We start from the raw sequence: 14,907 nt of genomic DNA on the forward strand, positions 1-14,907 counted from the left end.
GTGCTGAAGGATGAAGAACCTTTAGTGTCATTAACCATGTCATTATTCCAGTCCATATGCTTTTCAGCCTTGTTATGATTGAAAATTCCATCAAAGAATGTTTCTAAATTTTGCATGAAAATTTGATTCCTCAAAGAATGCTGGTGCTGGACCTTTTCTTCCAGCCAGTTTATTTGCAACCTTCAAGTAGTAGCTGTTCTGTAAAGTATATCATCCACCTGTAATGAATTTCCTCATCTCAAACCTCTTATAATGAGGTATTTTACACTTGTGTTACTAGTAGCAATCTTTCTACATGTATGTCTATAATGATCTTAAAATGTTTTTAGCAATGTTTTTAGCAACATCACTGGGTTCAATCTTGTAGCTCCTTAATACACAAGTTTCTCCAGTTTTGAAGCAATCGGCAATCACTGTTCTTGACTGGTTTATGGAATAAGAGAAAATAAAGTACCAAAAAGTACTACTAACTCCCATGAAATGTACATAGTTTGGTTGCAATTCCTACCCTCAAAGTGCTTTGCACATGTGAAACTGTGAGAGAAATGGCACATTTCTCCACATAGTACTTGGAGAAGAGATTCTTGTTAGTATTGTTCCCCTTTCCCTATCCTGCAGTATCTCCCACAGTGTTTTGACTATAGGAAACATTGTCATTGCCAGGATTGGTAGATTGCTAGTCTGCATGATTTCACCATCTCCCTCCATCTTCCTTGGCCTATGACTGTGGCTGGCCACAAAACAAAATTGAAGAGAAGCAGCAAAATTGCTTGAATTGAATCCATTCTGGGGCACAGAAAGGGCATGATTTGCAGCTCCCACTGCTAACTTTGGTAAATTTTGTTATGGCTCCTTAAGCAATTTAAACAGTGCATTGCCCTAAGAAGTGAGCTATTGTTTGTGTGAGCTCATGAGTTATTGGAAGCAGAGGTGATGCTGTTCTGTAAATAAAAAGGAATAGACATGACAATAAATGTTTCTATTCATAACAGTTTGCATACTTGCACAGTATGTGCCTTCATCCAGTATCTTCACGTGTAAGGATAAAGCCTGAAACGATCATTTCCTTCTATTAGTTACATGTTGCTCACTTTCCCAGATATTTCTGTCAGGAGCAGATAAACTGCTAGTTGAAGAGCTTGGAATGTTTAGGGTGTCTGTTTGTACCTCAGAACACCTAGTGAAACTCAATTTGTATGAACATTCTACTCCAATTTACACATGGTTGAGTCCCTTGACCAAATTATCTATTTCTGCCCCAGACACCCAGTAAGGATAGTAGCAAAACTACATGTATCTCTTCCAGGAGGAAATTATCATTTCAGCTTCTGAAAAGCCAGGTGAACATCCAGATACAGACCTTGAAGCATACTAGTAACAAGTGGCCACCACTCAGCTCAGACACTCAGTCTCTTTCTGCTGTTTCTTTTCATGTTACCATTAGTTTTGGAGCTATGAATTCTCACTGAACACACAATTAATCTCTGCATTGTGGTTACTAGCAATAGCGTTTTGACAAAGGAAAGGTGTCCTGTCATCAAGATATGGGCCATGTCTACCACATTGCTTTTCTTGAGAAAGGGGAGAAGGACACAGTGATATTAACTAAGGTTAAAGTTGCCAAAGGTTTTATATTCTTCACATGGGTGGGAGAGGTACTTCCAGATCAACATGTTTTACCCTCTTTAATGTCTACCCCCCTCCTGGAAATCCATAAAAAAAAAAATGATTATCTGGGAAATACACAGTGAACAAACCTTGTTCTGTTGAAGTCAAAGACAGTTGCAGTGAATATCAGGAGGCTTAGCATCTCCTATAATGTTAAAAAGTTTTGAAAATGTGGCACTAAAACTATAGTCTTATAAAACCTACTTCCTGTTAAATACAGTCATCCTGTGTTCTTTCACAGAGCATATATTCCTATTGTCACTGTAGTAACAAACAGTTATTGGATGTATGAGCTTGTAACTATGTAACTACTTTAAATCTTAAAGATAAGTTTACAAAAGATGATATACTTGATAACAGTAAACATATAGTCATAAAAAATAACCTGTTCCTTTCCCCCCAAATTAAAACACTTAAAAGTCTAAGGATATATCGATGCCCTTCAGGTGTATGTTTCTCATACCAAATTCAGTGGATAGTGAAAAACTAGCATAGCAAAAAAAATGAAAAACAAACAAACCAAAACCCCATTTTTTTTCTTCTTTAACACAGGTTTGTTTGTGGCTGCTTTTCTTACTCCCAAGGGCCAAGTATGATCACCTTTCTGCTTGCAAGTAGTCAACACTTATTTTGACACTAGGAATAACGCATACTGCTAATCCTCTTGAAGAAGATAATCTGAAGAAGAGAATGCCAGAGCACATACCAAATCATATCAACAGAACAGGGTTAGAGAAGATACAAAGGAAGTGGGGGTAGGAGTGGGGAGATTTGATAACTCAACATTGATTGCACACTTTTAAAAAAATTCAATAGGTACCTTGATGAATTTGCAGGTTCATAGGTTCAGGAAGTGAGAACACTGATGATGCAGTGAGATAAAATGGGGAAATTCAATGGCTTCACTACTGCCAGAATGGGTAGGCCACGTTCCTGTCTCCCACGTGTAACATACGGTACCCCTATTTCTTTCTTGTCATCCTTTCTAGTGTTGCTCTGGCACTCATCACATTTCCCTTCCCCTTCCTCTAATGCTGGCACGGTATCAATGATTTATTCCCAACCTCCACTTAGCACCACAACTTAATTGCAACTAAAGAGTATCCTGAATACTTCCAAAATGCTTTAGTGTCCCCTCCCAAACTCCCACATACACTGACTGCAGCTTGCACAGATGTGCATTAGGAACCTGAAAGAAAATTTACATTCCCTTTATTTCTATGCTATGTTTTGAATCTCTACTATCAGTAGCAGAAGAAGGAAGAAAAACTAGACCTGTCAGGTCCCCCGTTTTCACCTCTGCTCCCTATGTAGGAGGAATCAGGAACTGCAAAAAACAACCAGCTTTGTCTTTCACATGTTTTCGACCATGAAAGGAACAGGCATCATATTGCTTTACTATATCAAGGTTTATGAAAGATCTGATCTTTGTTTTTATATAAAATTTATGAGCACTCATGTTTATCGTATCTGTAGCCTTTTCCTCTCTTGCACAATATCAGAAATTGCAGAAGGGGGGTTGGGGTGGAAGGAATGAAACTTTTTGGTGTAATTTCAACATTTCCTTTTTCTTGAAAGTCAGCCTCAATGCGTGTGAAAATTCCTCTTTAACTGTAGAAGATATACACTACTGACAGATTATTTAGAGGTAAATGTGAAAGGGGACAGGCTAATAATTCTTTAGGCTAACTATAAAATATGGGAATGCTTTACAGCTGACACTGTGAGTATATCAACCCAGTAATTGGATGCACGTGTTAGTAGCAGTAAAAAGGCACTGTCCAGTTGTCCACCTTACATGGGAATCTACTTTGAGTGTATTCTTTGATTTACTGTTGCAATTAGAACTGAATGTTCAAAGAAAGAACACAAGTAACCCAATTTAAAAGCAAAGAGTGCCTTTAAAGCTATTATTTAGCGTGTGACCAGGCTTACTTGCAACCATTTAATTCCCCTGCAATTTCCATTTGTTGCACTGTACATATGAAGTAGCACAACCAGTTTTAATAATGCATTTAGCTAATGATTTAATATCTATCCAGTGCTTAAAATATAACTGATTTTTTTTTCCTCATACACCTTCCCTTGAAGATATTCATTTTCTTCATAAAAACAGAGAGCTTTCCTGTGCTGGATTTTCAAAACTTCATGTAACAGTGTTTCCTGTCTCCCATTTACTATGTAGTAAGAAATGTTTTACAACAAATTGGCTCTAGCAACAAAAACAATTAATACAGAGAGGAAAGGATCTTTTCAAGTCACAAAACTTATGCTTACAAGTACCATTATTAGTTCTTTGTGTTCAAGGTATCTGAACAATGAAAGGCTGCAAGATATGAAAGTATTGCATCAAAATAATTTGTTGAAGTACAGGAAGGATTTTATTATTATTAATAATAAATACATGCAATGAGACTAGTATATTTCTACCTACATAGTAACCAAGACACTTATATGTGGTCATATTACTCAAATGCATCCTCCATTTCTGATCTGATATTTAGCTTTCCTTAGCCCGAAGTAAGCAAAGCTTACTTCCATAGAGTCTCATCAAGTTGACAATGCTGATAAACCTTCAAACTATTTATGCTATTCAAAGTGTCAGAAGTCACTACATGATAAACCACAGAATATTAGGATAAGACAGTTCAGTGTCTTATGGCAGCTGCAAGAAATGGTACCACAATGTACAAACTGAAATGTCAACTCAGTGCTGTTTTGGGAAGGAAAGAACTCTAAGACCTTGATTCAGAAAACTTCAGAAAACTGAGAAAACAAACAAAAACAAGACATGAAGGAAGCATTAGAACAAGTCCAAGCTGACTGAATTATTTGTTGACACTATTGCTACCATCCAAATATCAGGCTTATGAATAAAAATGCAATACTGTTTTTTTTTTTTTTTTTTTTTTTTTTCCCATTAAGAACCTTACCAATGTGATTTTATTACTCGATTAGAGGAAAGGTCTGGAAACCTCCATGAGAGGAGATGTAACTCTATGTTCATATAAGTACCCACTGTTTTTAACTTAAGACACACAGGTTAACAAGTTTTGCTAATAGGATGTTTTTTCCTTTTCTGGAATGAGAGGCTCTGTGGAAGAAATGAAAACTCCCCTATTGCAGAATCTGACTGAACTCCCATTTGAAGTGAAAAGACCCCTCTTCACACACACAGCTCAAAGACATATGAAAGTCATCTTTATTTCAAAACAGAGGATTTTATGCTATGAGTGAATGCATCCAAGATGTTTCAAAAGTGTAAGCAGATTCTATAGCACTCACTCAACTAACACCATCTTCAAGGGAAGTTTTGACTGAGCCATACCTGAGAATCATCCCATTAAATCAGCAGTATGGCATCTCTGAGCCTGTATGCATCTTTCTCTCACTCTTCTGAGGTTTTAAGGACAAACTTTTAATTGCCCCAACTGTTCATTTATTTATTTATTTTTCTCCCCAAGAGGTTATAAGTTAGATTTATGAAGACAAAAAGACTTCTTACAACTGTATATTTTGAACAGATTTATGACAGGGCTACAGTATCAGCATGGAGGGTCCACAAGGCAGAAATGCAGTAAGGATAACAGGAGAGTGTCATGTAGACATTAAATAGTACAATTCTTTCCACATTCATAAATCCTAAGTGCCTATGGTTGTACCCTGCTGGTTATAAATTATGTAACTGAGTTCTGCAGGGAAAAAAAAAAAAAAAAAAAAAGAAACCTGGAGTGAGAAGTCATCTCCATAAAAACACAAATTTCATATTAAAGAAAAAGAAAAACAAGATTCAACTTACTAACTTACTTCACTGAGACAGCATTATTTCTTATTTTAAACCATTTTAATTGGTAACAAAATAAAATATCTCTTATAGAGTAAAACAACAAAACACATATGACTACTAATTAGTCTTTAGAAAAATAGAGAAAAGTCCTCACATTAATTTACAAACACCAGCTTGTGAGGAATTGATAAACCCAAACAGCTAGCTTAACCATGTCCAGAAGCAAAAGAATGTATTTTACCAAGTATTCTAATCTGTTTTGAACTGTACATCTGAGATTAATGTACCAACAAAGCTTTGAGGTATACTAAAAAAAAAAAAAAAAAGAAAGAGTATCAAACTGAGTATACTTAATCGGAACACTTTTGATGTGTGTGTACACAATCCAATATATACTATAAACCTGTATTTACATGTCATGCATACACTTAAAATCCTCATTAGCAATGTTCAGCATTTCTAGCAATTAGTCATTGTCTACAATCTTTTGGCCTACAGAGCAAGCCTTGAAACTGTCTTGCTATTATTCATTATATTGCTAATCTAATCCCACACTGACTATAGCAAAATGAAAGACTGCCAAGGACTTCAGGAGATACTAAAGCCATTCATAAAAGATAATTGCATACTCAGGGGAAAAGCCTGGAGTAGGTTAGCTTGTGAGCAGTAGCTAATTATTTCTTGCTAGCTCTCTCAGTGAAAACACTTGTTCTGCAACTGCAGTGCTTTTGCACTGTTTGGATTAATCCACTTCGGATGCTCAGAAGGCCATTTAATAGCCTCCCACCTGGTGTAAGACCCTTTAGCTTTGCTTGAGCCAAATTAGTCCACAGAGCTGAGGACCCAGCCCCTTGTCTACCTACTTTGAGCAGAGGTGACACCAGACAGTGTCTGTGCCGCCATCTACCGTAGGTTTTGCATAGCACTGCTTGGTCCAAAACTCGCAGGAATCGATCTAGTAATTCTTCCCTCTAATGGGCAGTCTCAATGACATGGACTACACTCCCTAAATATCTACCTGAATAACAGCTTTACCCTGTAATCCTCGCTCAGGCAGAACTCCCACTACGGACTGCATGTTAGCTGCTGCTAGTTAACCATTGCTTATTGTGTTACCACTCTTCACCTACTACAATCTGTGCTGTAAATTTGAAGCCCATGTGCTTCTTAGCACTATTTATGGTTGCCTTAAAAGTCGATTAAAAATAATATAACACTCAATAATATGTTCAAATTTCCTGGATGCAGTTTATCACAAGTATCATGCAGCCCAGTGCATGACGACCATATTATATCATGAAGCCTAGTGCATGACGACCATTAAACCCAAATATTCACCATCTTCAAGAAAGCTTTCTAGGTGCAAATCAGGTCAGAATCTGCACCATGCAGTTCTCTCCAAGTTTACATATGGCTAAAGCTATTGTTGGTCATCCCAGATGTCAAGTTACAGCAATTTACTTTTTTAAATTACACTTTAGAGGTGTTCCCCCCCCCCCCCCCGAAAAATACTTAAGACTCCAGAAAGCAGCGCAGCTGTCCTTGTTCATATACACAAATGATCCTACCAAGGAAAGGGATTTCACAGCTGTGGTGCTGAGGGACATGAGGGACAAACTATCACTAAAATGTTACTCTTTGAGAACAAAACTCCAGTTGCAAGGAACAATAAAACCAGACCTAAAAAGCATCCTGCTTTTATCTGGAGATACACACACTCCATTTCTCCTAAATGCTGCAAGTTCTCCTAGCTTCCTGACAGTGTGTTCAGAAGCCACCTCTGTTCCCATTACCCTGTAGGTAGAGAAAGGCTGATGGAAAAGTTCCAAGCAATCAAGTCGGAAAACATCTGCCAAAGTAAACTTTTATTTAGTGCACTTTACACAATATTTATAGAGCAAATCTAAGGATGCTGTCTGAGCCATTTTAAAGGCTGGGGACTAAGTTCTATTTTCTGAATGTTTATTCTGACTTTCTCTAACTGTTCTTCTTCCTTGACAGTACTTAATTGGCAGTCAGCCATGAAAGCTGTTGTCTAATTACACAACATATCATGATCTTAGAGACCTACAGATAAGGCTTTACTGCAGCATAAATGGACTTTAAACATTAGCATATGAGAAAAAGAAAATTAGCCTCCAAATTAGATTTCAAACAAAGTCTTGTGTGTCAATAGTAACTGTTATTTGTTTAGGAAAGCGTGATTTTGAAGGAGGAACTTCTATTAAAGACTAAATAGCCTTTAACATTAAACAGGCTACAACTTAGTGTGTTGGCTGGCTATCCCCTTATGCATGGCAGAAATTTGTTCACATGTAATTACACATTTTAGACTATCTTAATGATACTACATATTTGCATGGAATCAGCCCAGCTAGAGATTATGGCAGCACTCTGATTACACAGCTACATGGAAGTGATGAAAAGCACAGATTTTGTGAATCACTTGCAACATTTTGCTACAGACACCCTTGAAATTAAGGCATGGTAAATGTCTACATGAATGGTCTCAGCTTATGTGCAGAAAACACAATTTCACACTGCAAGTTATAGTGCGTGTTAGAGGAAGATATAACTGTTTGACTTGTCTTCTGCTAGCTAAAGTGTAATCTTGTGTTTAAAGATGTTGTTGTATCACACTGTGGGGTCAGCGAGTTACATGCCCTAGGACGATGGGAGTCTTTTCTTCGCTACTTGTAAACTTGAAAGACAGGATACATCTATGTGTAACACAACCATTGGTTTGCATTTATATGAAAACATAACAAAACAAAACACAACATTCTTCACCCCTTATGTAGATATTCTGCAGTTGTGAAGAATAGCCAGGATATCACCCAGAATGCCTGTTCTCTTTCTGGTACACTGTCTAGAACTCTAGGAAAAAGGAATCACATCCCAGAGTTACAGGGAGTTGTTCATGCACATAGATCAAGAGTAGAAAGATGTATATGTACATTGCAGATTATGCTACCTCTTCTTCAGAAACTCATGCAGATTATGATACCTCTTCTTCAGAAACTCATGCATGTGTGCAACTTTACTCGGTAAATAATTCTGCAGGCTAAGTGGGGCTGCTCAGATGAGCATTTACTTCTCTGAATATACTGTTGTCAATTTGGCCCGTTACAGACTGTGCTGCAGGAATATTCTACACAGCATGGCTCTGTGTTTTCAGTGATGCACACAATGTTTGCAGAATCCAGTTTGAGGGGAATCACGCTATCCTCTGCAAATACAAGTTATCAAAGAAATACAGGGCTAGGACCTAGTTCCACAAGCACCCATTGAAGTGAAACCTTCATCATAGATCTTTCTTTCAAGAATTTGGCTTCCTATGAAATATAAAAGGGAAGTGGTAAGATTTGGCTGCCTTGATATCTAAAGCCTTTACAAACATTAAGCATATGACAGAGTATGAATGTGCCAGGTGGAGCAAGTGAAACAGTGACATGATACATCAGCTCTCTCCTCCCTGCTTGTACGCCTGTATTATGGGTATTTAATAGAAATACAGTGGAATTAACAGTAATGCCTATCATACAGCAGGGCAACCTGCTGAAATATTCCATACTTTACACATTAGCTAACAGGGGAGCTACTTAAGTCACTTTAAGTTGTTTTAAATTAACGGGAGATTTATCCTCAGGTTTTTCTGTATTTATGAAAAACAACCCAAGAACCAAGGAGCAGTTCTCCACCAGCGGAACAAGTCATAGTGCTTACTCCAACACTTGCATAACAGAGCTTACTTTTGCAGCACTATAGTGGGATGCAGTCACTTAAGAGTTACAATGCAATATATTGTGATTTACTACAATTGCTTCAGTTTGAGACTGCACAGGCAAGAAAACCGAATAAATGTTACATTTCTAGCACTGACAGCCAGAAATACATTACCAGAAGCACGCTATTACTAAAAGCCTCATTAGTACCACAGAAAAGCTAGAAAGTACAGCCATGGAAACAGCCATACGGCTTTTACTTTGAAATCATTTCTTCAAGAAAAAAAAAAAAAAGAAAAAGACAATGAAATGTGTGTGAGGTCTGCGCGAGTCCAGCCCCAGATGTTTACAATGGGGCGCGGAGCAGCACCGAGGCTGCCGCGAACCCGAGCGCAGCGCGGGTGCCAGCGGAGCGGCGGCGGGAGGAAAAGCCCCTTCCCCGGGATCGGGGAGGGGGGGCGCGGGGCAGGCAGCCGCGCTGGGGCTCGGAAAGCGAAGAGCGTGTGTGCACGGGGGGAGATGGGTGCATTGTTTTAATATAGCGTTCTCGTCGAGGCGCGTTAATGACAGGGGATAATTATTTTCAGATGCGGGAGACAATGTCGTCTCCCTCTTCTCTCCCCCCCAACCTTCGCTCCCCCACACGCTCCGCGCCACATCCTTTGCAAATCTTTTCTAATTTGCTCTTCTGCCAGGCAGCGGAGCGAGCGGTGCTCGGCGAAGCCATTTGCAAAGCAAATGCCTGCCGGAGAGCGAGGCAGAGGCGGGCGGGCAGCGGGGTCCCGGCAGAGCCCACCCCACCTCCGCCCCGAGCCCCCTCCCCGGCCCTTTCCCAGCCGGGGGCTCGGGCGCCGGGTTCGGGGGAGCCGCGGCCGGGGGAGCCGGCGTCCGAAGTCGGAGCCGTACTTACTGAAGGGGCAGTTCTCCTTCTTGGTGCCGCTGACCTTGCCGTTCTTCTCGATCTTGAGAAAGTACTTGTTGTAAGAGTAGAGCTTCCTCTTGCGCACGTCGCCTTGGAGGTGATTGTAGCTCCGCACGTGTCTCCCCGCACTGGAAGGAGAGGAGAAGGACGAGGGGAAGGAGGAGGATGATGAAGAAGAAGAGTTGGTGGCCTCCGGGGACAGCATGTCCTGGCCGAGGTCATGGCAGGTGACAGGCACAGAAGACACCAAGAAGAGCAGCAGCAAGCAGCAACAAGGCAGGTGGGAAAAGGCTGAGGCACCATTTGTCAGTATCCATTTGCACATTGTACTGAAACTCTGGGCGCTGGAAAATGTCTTATCAAAAGAAACATACTGGAAGGGTAAAACCTGGTAAAAAGCAAGTGGAGAGCCGGTGGTTGCTGCTTCTGGTTAGATCCCTCTGAGCTCTGATCTGGCCTGAAGTAAGTGCACCAACATCCATAACTCAGGGGACAAATCGCCTCAGAAGTTGCTGCCTTTTAATCCTTCGAGTCCTCCCTCAGAAAAAAGAGCTGTTGGTTTTTTTTGGGGGGGTTGCTGTGGTTAATCCTCTTTCCTTTTTCTCTTCCCCTCCCCACCCCCCCCCCACCACATACACACACACTCCCCAACCTGGTTTGAGACTTCCCAGTAGTTATTTTGTTCTCTTCCTCACTCCTTTCTTCACCATCTTAGATGCAGAAAGGTCTGAAAAATAGATGACAGCAAAGTGAACAACAACAACAACAAAAATAAATAATAACCAGCAGAAAGGGGTGCTGGAAGGGATTTTTCACACACACCCCTTTACACACACACTCGCACTCACACTTTGTGGCTTTGCACCTTCTTCTGATCCCCACCCCCTTGCCTTTTTGCAAATCCCAAACCAGTTGCACAACTCGTCCTTTCTCACTGACAACCCCAGAGGAGGCAGTTTCTTTGTTTTGCTTTGAATTCTCCAGAACAGTATTAAAAAAAAAAAAAAAAAATCCAGAGAGAGAAAGAAAGAAAGAGAGGGAAAAATCCCAACTTGTCTCCCTCCCTTCCCTTCCCTTCCCTTCCCTTCCCTTTCCTTTTCCCTTCCCTTCCCTCCCCCTTTGGTTGTAAACAGGTTGGAAGCTGTAGCCTAAATGTCAGCGATTACAAGTCAGAGGTGGGATGTGCCTCTGGTGGTCAACCCTTATTTGCAGGGGGTCAAGCAGCGGTGGGACATCTGAAACCCTTTTGCAGTTGGAGCGAGCAGTGCCTGCTGCGGAGGGAGCCTCAGGAGCTGCCCTGGCTTCCTCCGGGCGGCAGCGGCAGCAGCAGCCGCCGCCGCCTTCAGCTCGCTGCTAATTGCTCCTAAAGCGTTCTTCTCCTCGGAGTGCTGGCCACCAGCATGGCTTGGAGACTCATGCCTTACTAATTTCCCTGTCTTACGGGCTGAACCAATCCCCTCCAGGGAGGCTACCTTCCCCCTTCGCCCCCCCCTCCAAGGAAAGAAAGAAAGAAAGAAAGAAAGAAAGAAAAAAAAAAAAAAAAAAAAAAAAAGAACTTGTTTTCTAGCGGAGGATTTTATTTTATTTTTTGGCAGTGAAGTGCTTGAGAAAGCCACCTGGAGCTTGTTGCCTGCTAGATCTCCCCCTCCCCCCTGCTGGAGGAGGGGTTGGTGGAGGGGCTGGAAAGAAGTATATACTACAGGCAGACCCTGGAAAAGCAGATTATATGCTGGTCGGAGAGAGTAAAAAGGGAAGAGACATAATTAGCTCCTTTTCCTTCTTCTTTGCCAGCTTCCATGGAGGTCTTTCTCCCTCCTTTAATGAATCACTGATTTCTCGCTTCCGTTGCTGAAATAAAAAGTTCACACTTTAGCCTGCTCTTCCTTTTAAGCCTCTCAAGATTTATTGTGTCTCTTTCCCCACCCTCACCCTCCTTGTCTCAAAAGAAATCGGGGCCCTAAGTGACCATTTTCTAATTGCTAACATGAGTCATTTACCGAATCACGCGTCTGACTTCAAAGCAAAAGGGGCTTTATTGGGATTGCAAAGGTTTCCCCATAAAATCTGTCTGAATGTTTTGCTGTCTTTTTTTTTTTTTTTTTTTTTTTTTTCATTAATTAATGCAGTTTCCTTTGCCAGAAAGAAACACATTTTCCATTCCAAGGCTATTTTAAAGCGATTTTTCAAGCTATTATTTTCCTGGAGGGGCATATGTTGTTGGTTTTTCCTTTGATTCTGTCTCTCCTAATGGATTTGTCATTTCACATACTGAATGTTATGACAGATTCATATTTCTATCCCGTCACTGAACTGTCAGCTTTCCCAGTAATTAACAGGCATCTTCCATATGATGTACTATCTTTTAACACCATAACAAGGGATCAGGGACTGACAGGATATGGGTGAGCATGCTAGACGTCGAATGTTGGTTCATTATTCAGTATTGTAAAATAACTGTTTTGGAATGCAAGTAGGTGGAACATTCACTAAGAGGACAGAGCAGCAGAGAAGTGAACCAGTGCAGAAACACAGGGAGTTACTCAATATGTAAAACCAAAACTTTTTTTGAAATACAGGCAGTTTAATAATGCAGATCAGTGGAATGCAATGGAAAACCGCCTGTGCAATTACATGTGGCATTTGGAGTCAGTCTTAATTTAAACAACAGAAAATCCAGAAAGGAACAAATAGTTCTAAAATTAGACTGATTCATTAGATTAGGATGTTAAATATATTGTTAACTTCACAACAGAAATTAGAAATGATTTTCTCCAATTATGGTGTTTATTCTGGAGAGAGTTAGCTCTTAAATTTATGTTCTCAGCTTCTGGGGGTGACATTTAAACAGCCTTAAAAATGAAACCATTTAATGTTAGAATCAATATGTTTTATGATGTTGTTTATGGTACTTCAGAGTATTTATTCTGCACGTATTTGCACTGAGTGCAGAGCATTTCAGAAAATTTTTGGTGAATCTGACTTAGGCTTTTCTTTTGTAGCAACTAATAAAAAAAGAAATAAAAACTAAATGAAAAGCAAAAGCCTACTTCTTGGTGAATGCCTGACAGCTTACGTGTATGTCTGCAAAGCTACTGTCAATGTTCACTTGCTGTTCAGGTCATGAATACAATATATTATCTCTAAAACTGAAGTGCTTTTGATTCCAGCAGATTAAAGAATAAATAAATGCCATAATGTTTTAAAAATATACATTTGAAGAAACCTTTAATTTCTGTGTTTTTTTTTTTTTTTCTGTCAAAAGCTGAAAAATGCAATGAATTGGCATTTTAGGATCTCTGGTGGCAAGAGAAAATAGCAAGGTCAAACAGACATATTTAACCCCAACTCCTCTAAAAACAGGTACTATCTTGAATTGGTTCCTCTCCGGAAGAGGTCTGCTTAAACCTATATCTAGTTTGTGATGGATTGTATATCGATTTTAAAATCTTATGGTTAAATACAAAAGCTACGTGTCCAGAATTTCATATTAAATTTGCTTCTGTCAGGTGCTATATTCAGAGCAGTACTTAAAACTACTTCAACGCATAGGGAATGCGTTTCTATCCCATGTGATGACAGGGAGGGCATTAACAAAACGGAGTCCAAATGAAAAGCTGACATAGCTTTTTAGATTATATCTCATTCTTTTTTTCTACATTCTGTATAGCCTTTCTTTTACAGCACAGTTGAATCCCTAAATACCCCACTACTTTGTATTGTTAGGTCACCTCTTAGGTTAGCCTGAGAAAGCCTGAGAAAAGTTCCACAGGAAAGATGCACTATTTAACGGAATTCAATCTGTCCCAATAGATTTGAATCACTAACATAAATGTATGAATGTAGATTATATCTCTGTAATGAGGCCTGAATCATTCTCAGTTACTTCAAAGGACTGAAATTCAACCTTCCTTTTTAGCAGCAACAATCAGACCTTAATGGGTTCCTTTATTAATTGTTCCATTGCTACGTTTGAAAAGCAGCTACCTTCAGTCTGTGTCCTAGACTAGAAATGGTACCTGCTGCTTCTAAAACAGTGTTTCTGCTTTGACTTCTACTCTCTAAGATTTGGTTTCCTTTTCTGCAATTTTAGAAATGCCGAATAACCTTGACCCACCATGAATGAAATAAAGAAAATCCCTTTCTAAAAACAATGTGCAAAAAGTAGAACATATGTTTTAAGCATTTTCATTTTGTGCTCTTTTATTGCCAAGGAATGTTCAGGGAAATGAATTGCACAGGTGAATGAAAAATAATCTCAACACAATATTTTTTTTTATATTTGTAGCAATTGCTTGTGTCATGTTTTGCCTTTTGATCAGCAAGGGAGGGTTTTGTTGTTGTTGTTTTTCTTTCCTGTGTTAAGTAATTGACTTGAATCCAAGAAGGAGTATTTTAAGGTAGCTGGAATAGATTTTGCCTTGTATGATTTCCCTTAGGCAAGTCTTTATCTTTTCTGGTGTTGTAAATAAGTTCTGTGTATGTCTTTGAGTGTTAATATAATCAGCTAACTCTCAAATATCACCAGCCCCTTAGGTTGGGATGTTAGATAGCAATCATGCCCATTTGCTGCTTACAGTATGACGAGAGATGCACATGCATCTTCTGGTCATGGGACCCAATTCTGTTGTTATTCAAGGTGTTGGGAAATTCACCAATGTTTTCAGTGAGGGAGATCTGGGCTAGGAACCTGACTGATAGAGAGACAGTCCTGTTGGAAGTGAGGCAAGGAATGCCAAATGACAGTGATGGTTCAGATGTCTCCATCTATATGACTAACTGCTGAACTTGGCTGTGTTGCAAAATGC

General features: G+C 39.7%; 1 protein-coding gene across 2 annotated transcripts in view; it reads right to left on the reverse strand.

The window, feature by feature from the left end:
* Positions 1 to 11,376, reverse strand: part of FGF10 (fibroblast growth factor 10) — a 65,068-nt gene extending 53,692 nt beyond the window's left edge. The window contains exons 1-3 of one of the 2 annotated variants that reach the window (XM_082783298.1): positions 11,269 to 11,376; positions 10,755 to 10,829; positions 10,091 to 10,654 (exon numbers count right to left, since the gene is read on the reverse strand). In XM_082783298.1, the coding sequence (XP_082639424.1) occupies positions 10,091 to 10,427 (337 nt within the window). In that variant the 5' untranslated portion in view covers positions 10,428 to 10,654; positions 10,755 to 10,829; positions 11,269 to 11,376. Of the gene's footprint in view, positions 1 to 10,090; positions 10,655 to 10,754; positions 10,830 to 10,950; positions 11,140 to 11,268 lie in introns of those variants that run through there. The other variant, XM_082783299.1, reaches the window with a different exon arrangement.
* Positions 11,377 to 14,907: the final 3,531 nt, after the last annotated feature.

This window comes from Aythya marila, assembly GCF_965140915.1.
Source record: "Aythya marila genome assembly, chromosome: Z".
Classification (NCBI taxonomy): Eukaryota; Metazoa; Chordata; class Aves; order Anseriformes; family Anatidae; genus Aythya; species Aythya marila.